General features: G+C 43.5%; 1 protein-coding gene across 1 annotated transcript; it reads right to left on the bottom strand.

Moving 5' to 3' along the window:
* Positions 1 to 7,557: 7,557 nt before the first annotated feature.
* On the bottom strand, positions 7,558 to 8,007 carry LOC136834130 (uncharacterized). Its single transcript, XM_067096388.1, has one exon. The coding sequence runs from the start codon at positions 8,005 to 8,007 to the stop codon at positions 7,558 to 7,560; it is 450 nt and encodes a 149-aa protein (XP_066952489.1).
* Between the last annotated feature and the right edge of the window lie 3,033 nt (positions 8,008 to 11,040).

The raw sequence follows: 11,040 nt of genomic DNA, 5'->3' as shown, positions 1-11,040 counted from the left end.
ACGTTTCAGTTTCCGATACACTTGACTGCTCATCTTTACATGGCACTATTCATTTAGGGAATCTCTCCAATCTGGTGGTGTTGAGGCTTCAAAATGTCTTCTTTTTCCCGTGAGATCTTCAAAATTCTTTTTGGTTTCCAATATCTTGATGTTGATATGTTTTTCCAATATAGCTCGTTGTATTTCAGCGGGGAATTAGTTATCATCGATCTTGGTATCACTTGTTCATCCTGACAGTCACGTAAAAATCGCATGTGTTCCTTGTTGGTATGAGCTTGAGTGAGGGCGTCTGCAAATTCTCTGACGGCATATTCCAAGATGGGGAAAAGAACACAGAAAGATCGGAAGGAGCGCGTGGTATCCACTGATGATTATTATCAGTTCAGTTGGTTCCGCATCTTACAAGCTAGAGAAATACCTAGTGGATATTCTCAACCCATTAGTAGGTACCATTTCAGATACTAATATCACGAATAATGTGGACCTGATAAACAAACTAAATAGTGTACGGATTAATAGTGAATCCAGGCTTGTAAGTTTTGATGTTGTATCACTATTCACAAAGGTGCCAATTGATGATCTGATGGAGTTTTTATCCGAATTATTAGAGAACGCACAGCTGGATATCCCATTTTCTAAAAGTACTTTAATTGAACTGGTTAAATTATGTGTGAAAGAATGTAAATTTGAATTTAATGGTCAATTTTACTCACAAAATTTTGGTATGGCAATGGGAAACCCTCTATCCCCAATGTTAAGTAACATATATATGGAATTTTTTGAAAAGAAAATATTAAACAACATAATTCCACGCAATGTAACATGGTTCAGGTATGTTGACGATATAATTTGTGTATGGCCAGGGAACCAAGATGTAAATAACCTTCTTGTCAAGTTAAATCAATTAGTACCATCAATTAAATTCACTATGGAAATGGAAAATGATAGGTGCTTACTCTTTTTGGATGTCCTCATGCGAAGAAATAGTAGTGGGTTTAAATATAATGTGTACAGAAAACCCACTAATATTTCTTCTTATTTGCATTTCTATTCCGGACAAAGCAAGAAGGTTAAAAAATCAGTGTTTTCATTTATGTTTTTAAGAGCATTGTGGGTACGTAGCCCTGAATATACCGATGAGGAAATAGATAAGATTAGGAATGCAGGCATTTGAAGCGGCAAAAAAGACTATGTATCAAAACCAAATAGAACCTTACGACACAAAAAATTTGCTTGTACTGCCTTATAATAATAATATGAAAGATATCCTCCATCTTCTTAAGAATTTTGGTGTTAATGTTGTATTTAGGAGTAATAAAACAATGAAAAATGTACTTATCAAGAACTCCCCTGACAATACTAAAGGGTGTGTATATAAAATTCCATGTAATTCTTGTGACAACTTTTATATTGGGCAAACGGGGAAAGCAGTGGAAAAAAGAATTGAACAGCATAAGAAATGTGTGAGATATGCACAGGGGAACAGTGGTATTTTTGTACATGTTAGTGAGAACAATCATGCTATCCACTGGGAAGGGCAAAAGGATTGTATATTCTAATAATGCACTAGAAAGGAATATCATTGAATCTAGCTTTATAAAAGAAAGTTACAACCATAATATGAATATCATTCAAAGGGATGTATAAACTTGATCCTTTAATCAAAAGAAATTTGTAAATTGTTTAAATTTTAAGGTAGGCAGTAGAGATGCATGAAAATAGGATTATCATATTTGCTAAAGAGTTTCCAAACTCTGCCTCCCTGACACCTGTCTGGTGTGGATCTGAGGTCGCCTATGGTCGGTATATTTATCAGTATTGTCCCCTGAGAGTATTTTGTGATTTTTACCAAATGAGTTTTGAAGGCCACTCCTACCTTGACACCGGCTGTGGCTGGATATGTAGTCTCTAACGATTGTGTATGTTCGTCAGTACCGTTCCTGTAGTATATATATTTGTGACTTCTAATACTATGCATCAGTAATGTGTGATAAATGAATCATATACATACAAATGTGATAATAACAATCATACACACACACACACACACACACACACATATATATATACACACACACACACATATATATATATATATATATATATATATATATATATATATATATATATATATATATATATATACATATATTTCATTGGACAAATAGATAATTTACGGACTTGCGGTGCAAGCAGAAATGGAAAGCGCTTTACGTATCACAAACAATTTCGTAAGAAAGAAAACAAGTGAGAAAATGAGCCAATTAGTAATAAATGTCAGAAAAATAGAGAAATTTCGATTATAAATCCGTATGGGGTCGTATCGTATAGTCTGTTGGTTCACTTGCCTCAGGAAGGTAAGGTATAGCAGGCCACAAGGTGAAATATTCAAACAATTTCCACAAAATTACAAGTAATTAAATAACCCTCCATATTTTAATCTTGAAACCATTTTGCTATGGCACTGAATGGCCTCTCAGTTTGTAGTTGCTTTTCCCTTTGTTTTATTACTGAGGATGGAAATAACCAATTAAATCAACTGTGAAATCATAATATCTCCCTTATTTCCAAGTCCGAGACAAATAAATGGAACCGTCTATCTGTTATCTTCATTATTAGAGATGTAGCCGATTCCACACGTAACTATAATAATTTTACAAAATATCCAGCAAAAACGAAATGTTTTATGAATGGCATCATTCTGTATAAGACAAGAGTTAAAGAAAACGTATAAGAAAACTCGGAGAAATAAAAAATTTATCTCTGTTATCTATATGACGTCCATCTCTGTAATCTACATTACAAAAACTGATTGACTGAAGGATTCATGAAAGTTTGGTCTGAAGACCTGGCACTTGAACGGTTAAGTTACTCTAAAAATGGCTTAAAGATAATTGAAATTTTATTCATATCCTTTCAATTAGTCATTGCTTCTTTGGCTTCCTTAAGAGATAAATTGCTAGAAAGGGCGCCCAAGGCACTCAGATAATTTTTTCAAGTCACTCTGACCTTAATCCTTTCTGTTCATTCATATTATTTCAAGCTGTTGTATAATTTACCAGAATTATAAGTCAAGTCTAAATTGTCACATCGAAGTAACTTTTTCTAATATTCCATTTTCATCTTCCGAGGAAAGGACCGTTTTCATAGTGAAATTACCTTGTGAAATTGTTACCCATCCCAGGTGGTGCTCAGTGGGTCCAGGGGGAGAGTGGGGGCCCCGGTTTGGGTATTTTCCATAAAAAGGGTAAAAGATAAAAAAAACTAAATAAGCGTCTTACAGTCAGAAAAGATACCGCTGGTCTTTCATATTCATTCCTCCACCAATGACACCTGTCCAGTCCTTACCCTACAACGAAGGGTAGATCAGGTGCAGGCCAAACGTGCTTTATGGGACCGAGAGAATTATACGAATGCAATCATCTCAACACTAATTTTATTTTACAAAGTGGAGATTATGCCAAGAGTCCTATCCCCAGAAACGAGCCCACCCTTTAAATCCATGTGCTAGTTCCAAAAGTCAGTCCCACCCTGAGATATCGATATGAATAGCATATCAATTTCTCTTGGGTCCAAACACTATTGGCTGGTTGGCAATACCACCACAGCTCTTACTAGTGGCTTTCAAAATGAACTCCAGCCAGAGCAATACTATCCGATTTTTATATCAAGAAAGTGAAGAGAAAGAATGTTTGGACAAAAAGGTGCAAGAAAGCTTATAAATAAGAAAAAGGTTCAATTATTAATCAGAAAGAGAAAGAATACGGAGAGGCATTTATATTTGAACCAGGGGAAGGAAGACTTCATGGCTCGAGAGTCCTCTTGCTCGTTGCAAAGCTTCAGCATGGAATAAAAACATCCCATTTTGAGCCTGTGTGACTTCAACAAGGTATTCTCTAATTGAGAAGGACATTATCATTTGAACGAGCGTGTGCCCAGCAGTGTAATCGTATAACTTGGTGGAAAGTAGGCGAGGCCATAAAGTTTCCGTATCATTTAACTAATATAAAAATTTAAAAAAATTAGCTACTGGAATAAATAGTGAAATATCTGACAAATGAAATAAAAACTAGAATTCACATTGACGGTGTATTCTTCAGCTAGATTAAAAAAACACTTCTGAGTGCAAATATTTAATTACCAAGGTATACCCCAAGGTGATAATATAAATGTGATTAGTCAAGAAGCAGAGGATAGTGAACCTATAAGGAAGGTATTCACCATGCACTATAGACAAGAGCTTTCCATGCAACGCTTCATAAGTGAACAAAAAAGGGACGAAGATTTGAAGGAAATATACCAATTTATGAAAAATAAAAGGGAATTTTAACATAAGAACAAATAGAATTAAGTAAGAGAACTGACCGTCCTGTTGATGCGTTGAACATAATAGGCGACGTACTAATTTGGATGTGTCACGAACTTGACCCATTTAGACGATTTCAAGGCGTGATCTATAAAAAGCTAGTCCCTAAGGAGCTAAGAAGCAAAGTTACTGAATCAATGCATGACGATCCCATAAGAACTCACCCAGGAAGAGATGAGACAGTTAGACTAGTAAAAAGATACTTCTATTTTAAAGGAATTTACAAGGATGTTACCAATCATGTGAAAAGTTGCAACAGTTACAAAGGGAGAACAGATAAGGAGGCTGCTTTACGGAAATGCCCCAATCCACAAACTCCATTTGAAATAACAGCCATAGATCGATCTCATCACTAACTTTTACACAATGAGTAAGGGGAATAGAAATTTACAGAGCTAATACCAATACCAATAACAGGTAAAGGAACTAAAGAAAGTGCAGTTGCTCTCTGTAATAAAATATTTTGTAGATAATCTGCCCCACAACTTTGTGATGCATTCAAAGTTGAAAAGGCAACAATACAACCATATCATCCAGCTAGTAATGGCTTAGTAGCAAGGAATAACAGAAAGGTTCTGGACGCATTAAAGCACGCAGTAGGACAAGATCCCGAATGGGATGTCAGTTACCTTTATTCCAAATATCATTAAATGCTAGGTATCATACCGGTACACAAGCAACACCCATAAAAGGGATATGAACCAAGATTACAATATGCATGGCTGAATCAGCCAATACAGCCTAATTACTCTGAAGACAATATGAAGGTATGGATTGGCAATTTCAAGATAATCCATAAACAATTACGCAAGAATCTGGAAGAAACCCAGAAGATCATGATAGACAAGTATCAAGAAGAACTAAAGCAGTAGATTATAATATCTGAGAAGAAGTATACATCAGGAAGGAAGCCAGAAGCGGCATCAACTATAAATTGAAAAAAAATGAACGAATTAGTGCCTTCCACGTATGCTGCATCATTAGAAGAATCAGGATTTTAGGTAAATAAAGACAAGGTTAAAAGAAGTAAGGGAATTAAGGAAACGGAAATAACTAAAGAAATACAAGATGCTTCAGAAGGAAAAACTGGATATAATCTAAGGAACAGAAAAGTCACATTTCATTCAATGTAATTGGAACAAATCTATCAATTATCCTATTATTCTCTATTTGATTTCTCTATTGCTAAGTTTACCTTCATAGTTTGAGTGAGTGTTAAACTGTTTTGTGTTGTTGCAGTTCTTACTTTAATAGTTGGTTTTCTTTAACTAAAAGGGAATAGTTAGAGAAACAATGTAAAGTAAAATTTCTGAAACATAATGTATTTAAATCAGAAGGTGTATCAGTCATTTTTTGGAATTTCTTACAAAAATGATCTAATTTCTCTTAAAGGGAGTATTTCCTAATTAAAAGAATAAGGAAGAAGATTAAGACAGATATTAAATGAATTAATGAGAAATTTGCTTCCAAACCATGAATTTAAATTTTATTGTAATACACTAAAATTAGAAGTAAAGGGAATGAGAGACAAACTGCAGAATTGTGTAAATGGTTTAGTGACTGCTTCTCAAGGGAAAGCGTTTGCAAACCTGTTACCATTGAAAGAATTGCATGAATTAATAACTAACGTCAAAATTAGATATAGCAAATACCCCATTTTCCTATTGAACTAACATGCTTACGCTAAACATTTCTTAGAAATACTTTAACTAGTGAAGGCTTACTAATAACTGTTCCAGTAAATACGAAAATACTCATAAGTATTGCTTTTTTACTATTTTCCCTACTCAAGTTGCCAGTCATACTTTAGTTTTGGACACTGAACATACAGAACTCTTTACACAGAAAGACATTCACATTCAATTGAAGAAGTCAAGAAAAACTTACACGAATACCTTACACATTTCAACTACACAATTTGAGATGCAAACCATTCAATATAATTTCACATATCTATAACATTTTGCTGATGCGCACAAATACAAAACCAGGATATTCATTCATGCTACTGAACTAATGTCGGCAACCGAGGAAGAAGTCTCCCAGTCAGGATGTCGATGAAGGTAGAGGAGAGATGCAAGCAAGACGATTCAGTCCCACAGTAATCATCAAAGCATTTGTTATTCGTCGGAAAAGTAGAACAAAGAAATGAAAATTGGCTATTTAGTAGGATAGAAAAAAAATGAATTCCACCTATCAGATAGGACCTGAGGACTAAGTAAGTTTATACAACTTGGAAAAAGAATCATGGTTAAACTGTTTGACAACTATGATTGAGATCAAGTAGCTTGGTAAATGTTGAGACGCTTAAAAAGTGCTTACAGCATTGTATTTAAGTTTACTTCTTGGCAAGTTCTATTTCGACTGTTCTAAATTTATGTTTGCACATATGATTGCTTAACACGTCAGGTCAATTTTGTGAAATGAGTTTATCATTCGCAACTTACATGTTGTTAAGAGTCCTTGTAGTTCATACTTTAAGAGGTGCTAAATAATGAGCAGGAGAAAAGTTACTGCTACTTTATTCAGGACGCCGGTCGTTTATATAGCGGCGGACTGATGTTACACAGAGGAATGCAATAGAATCTTGGTGACCTGAGGTCAATTACTCTCGACAATAATTACAATGGATAAATACAATTTGAGTTAAAAGAAAATGGACAATGGCTGATCTAACAATATTCTAATACATGTGAAAAAGAAACATATACAAATAAAGGTAACAGGTACAAATTTATGTAGACAAGCATGGTTGATTCAGTATGGCAGATCCTGCTTGACCCACTCCTATAGGAGCGGTATAGAAAACGGGTTGTCCATCATAGAAGACCAGCATAGCAGGGACTTTACAAATACTCTCCCCACCTCCCACCCCCCAACACGTGGGTAATGTCTGATTAGTTCAGGTATCTGCTGGGACGTTGGAGAGTGCCGCGGACCCGCGAAGTGAGCTGGGGGTTGCGGTGTGAATGGGGGCGGCTGGCTGTGGGTGTGGCTGGTTGCTTTCAGGGGCGGCCCCATGTCCGTCTTTTGAGGTGGCCCAGCTGCGGAGGTGACGGCTCACGAGGAGGGCGCTGCATGGTGCCATCTGCTGTTTCCTCCAGGAGGGCAGGCTTGAGGTGGTCAATCGACACCCAGTCATCCTTCCTGTGCAGGGCGAGGTGGAAGGCTTTGTTGTTCCTCTCAAGCACTCAGAAGGGCCCCCTGTAGGGCCTGGTTAGTGGGGGACGGATGGCGTCGTCCCTGACAAAGACATGGGTGGCGGAGGACAAGCCGGGAGGCATGAAGGTGGTAGACCTGTCGGTGTACATCCGCTGGCAGGCAGTGAACTTCCCGACTATGTCACGGAGCCTCTGAACTGACTGGTTGTGCCGATCTTCTGTGACAAGTTTGCCTGGGACTATGAAGGACTCCCCGTAAATTTTCTCCGCTGCGGATGGGTCGCCATTGGCTCTGGGGGTGGTTCTCAGCCTGAGGAGGACCCAAGGCAGCTGGTACTTCCAACCGTCGGCGGTGCACCGGGCCATGAGGGACGCCTTCAGGGACCTGTGGAATCTCTCCACCAATCCGTTGGCTGCGGGGTTGCAGGCGGTGGTGGTGTGGTGAGATGTCCCCAGCAGGCGTGACAGAGCGGACCACATCTCGGACAGGAAGGCTGGGCCCCTGTCGGTGGTTATGTGGTCTGGAATGCCGAACCGGCTGATCCAGCTGGAGAGGAGGGCCTCAGTGCATGCGCTGGCGGTGGCTTCCTGCATGGGCGTCGCTTCAGGCCACCTGGTTGAGCGGTTGATGATTGTGACCAAACCGCCTCCCCAGCTGAGGAAACTTGCCTACCCTGGACTCGGTGTGACTCCCTATTTTGCTGGTTTGGCACCGGATACACTGTCTCACCCAGGTCCTTGCGTCCTTCTGCATCCCGTGCCAGATGAACTTCTCCGTCAGCAGCTTGGCTGTCATCCTGCCAGAGGGGTGGGACAGCCCATGGATGACGTTGAATACCAGACGGCGGCGGGAGGCGGGCACCAGGGGGCGAGACTGGCCGGTGCTGACGTCGCACAGGAGTTTTGGTCCCCCAGGGGCGAGGGCCATATCCTTCCACTTTAGGGACGTGATGGCGGTGCGGTAGGCTGGAGTCTCTGGGTCAGCAGTCTGCTCCCGGGCGAGGTCCTCGTTATTGATCCGGAGCTGCACCGTGTTGAGCTCGATTCTGGAGAGGGCGTCTGCTACAGGGTTCTTCCTGCCGGGGAGGTACTTGCTTGAGCAGGTGAACTCAGCGATGGCCGCGAGGTGCAACTGCTGCCTGGAAGACCATGCGTCCCCTTGCTTGGTGAAGGCGTGGACCAGCGGCTGGTGGTCTGTCCAGATTGTGAAGGGCGTACCCTCCAGGAGGAACTTGAAGTGCCGTACCGCCCGATACACTGCGCAGAGTTCCCTGTCGAAGGTGCTGTAGCAGGCCTCCGCGGGGCTGAACTTTTTGCTTAAGAAGGCGATGGGCTGGGGGGCGCTAGCGATGAGCTGCTTCAGGACGGCCCCGCAGGCGATGTTGCTGGCATCCGTCATCAGTTGGAGGGGGACGTTGGGGTCCTGGTGGGCCAAGGCAGTTGCCTCGGGGAGGGCTGCCTTCGCCAGGGAGAAGGCCTGCTGCTGGCTGGGTCCCCACACTAAGGATTTCGGTTGGCCCTTCAGGATCTCCGTCAGGGGGGCCATGGTGTGTGCGATCCCGGGGATGAACCTCCTGTAGTAATTGACCATCCCGGGGAATTCCTAGACGGCCTTGACGGAGGTAGGGGTGGGGGACCTGGTGATGGATGCGACCTTTGATGCGAGCGGGCAAACGCCATCCAGGGATATCTCGTGGCCTAGGAAGTCAGCTTTTTCAATGCTGAAGGGGCACTTGTCGAATCTGACGATGAGGCCATTCTCCTGCAGGCGCTGCAGGACCACCCGGATGTGCCGCAGGTGCTTTTTGGGGGACCTGGAAAAAATTAGAATATCGTCCACGTAGCATACGCAGAAGTTCAGGTCCCCTAGGATGCTGTCCATCAACCTCTGGAAAGTTGCCCCCGTGTTCCTCAGGCCAAAGGTTGAGAAGAGGCGAAGACGTAGGACCCAAAGGGCGTGATGATGGCGGTTTTCGGGATATTCTCTGGAGCAACTGGCACCTGGAAGTAATATTTTAAAAGGTCTAATTTAGAGAATATTTTGGCCCCGTGAAAGGAGGCCGTGAGATCTTGCATGTTTGGCAGAGGGTAGTGATCAGGTTCAGTTGCAAGGTTGAGCAGCCTTTAGTCGCCGCAGGGTCTCCAGGAACCATCCGGTTTCTGCACCATGTGGAGGGGAGAGGCCCATGGGCTGGAGGCCTTTCTGCATATGCCCATCCGCTCCCTCGGTGAAGGCGCCCTTGGCCTCCTGAAGGCGCCGAGGGGAAGCCTCCAGAACTTTGAGTGTGCTGGGGGGCCCTTCGTCTTGATGTGGTGGTAGATTCCTTGCTTTGCTGGGGCTCTGGGTACCTGACGGAGCTCGGGCTTGAGCAAGTAGGGGAACTCCTTCAGCAGCTGGGCGTATTGGTGTGTGGCGACGGAGCAGATGGTAGGCACGCTGGGTCCCGGTGCCAGTGGGAGGGACTGGCAGGAGTCGGTGTCGAGGAGATGCTTGCGACCGACGTAGACTGCCAGCCCGAAGTGGGCTAGGAAATCCGCACCCAGGAGCGGGGTCCTTACGTCCGCGATGATGAAGTTCCATGTATATCTCCGACCAAGGATGGAGATTGACAGGAGCCTGGTGCCATAGGAGAGGATGGGGGACCCTTTGGCAGCCATCAGGAAGGCAGCCGGGTCCGGCGGGTGCTTGCGGTCCTCCCTGGATGGTGGAAATACTGAATGAATGGCCCCGATGTTGACCAACATCATCCTGCTGGAGATGGTGTCGCGGACGTAGAAGCTTAATGGTTTTGGGCTTCTGGGTTCCTCTGCTGCCATGGCGGCCTGTTCTGTTGGCTGCCGCCTTCCCCATTTTTTGGATGGGCGAACGAGCAAAGGGGTTGGCAGTTCCTGGCGTCCTTGCCGTACAGCCGGTGGTAGTAGCAAGGGCCCGGTGGGTTTTTCTTGTGGTGATATGTTGGCCGCCTTCTGGTGACGGCGCTTATCTCCTCCTCTGTGCCATCCTTCAGCTGAAGGGAACTGATGGGGTGTGCGGGCGTGGATGCCCGCTTTGCTGCCCTTGCGGAGTCGGTCACCCACTGCACCGTCCTAATCAGGTCCTCGAGCGGCATGGTATAAGGGTCGAGGATCTGCGTTCGGACCTCTGGGAGGAGCTGACGGAGGAGGATCTCCCTCGATAGGCTGATTTCAGACTGCCTACTGCTGCTGTTGGTGCCGGGAAGGGTGAGGAGGTCCTGGATCAGGCCCCAAGTCTCCAGGATGTTCCGGTCATGCCGCGGGCTGGTGATGAGATCGAGGGTGCGGACGGCCCTCTCGGCGGTCGGCAGGGAGCAGGTCTCGACAAGGGATGTTTTCAGGTGGTGGTAGGTGACTGGGCGTGCGGCAGGCACCCACGGGATGAGTTTCCTGTAGACCTCCTCCGGCAGGGCGTTGGTTACGGCGTCAGCTTGTAGCACCTCGTCCGTGAGTCCCGCCAGTCTGAACTGTCCTCGACCCTATACAGCCATGATTTTG

Source organism: Macrobrachium rosenbergii, chromosome 53 (assembly GCF_040412425.1).
Source record: "Macrobrachium rosenbergii isolate ZJJX-2024 chromosome 53, ASM4041242v1, whole genome shotgun sequence".
Lineage (NCBI taxonomy): Eukaryota > Metazoa > Arthropoda > Malacostraca > Decapoda > Palaemonidae > Macrobrachium > Macrobrachium rosenbergii.
This window is presented reverse-complemented; position numbering and strand designations above follow the sequence as displayed.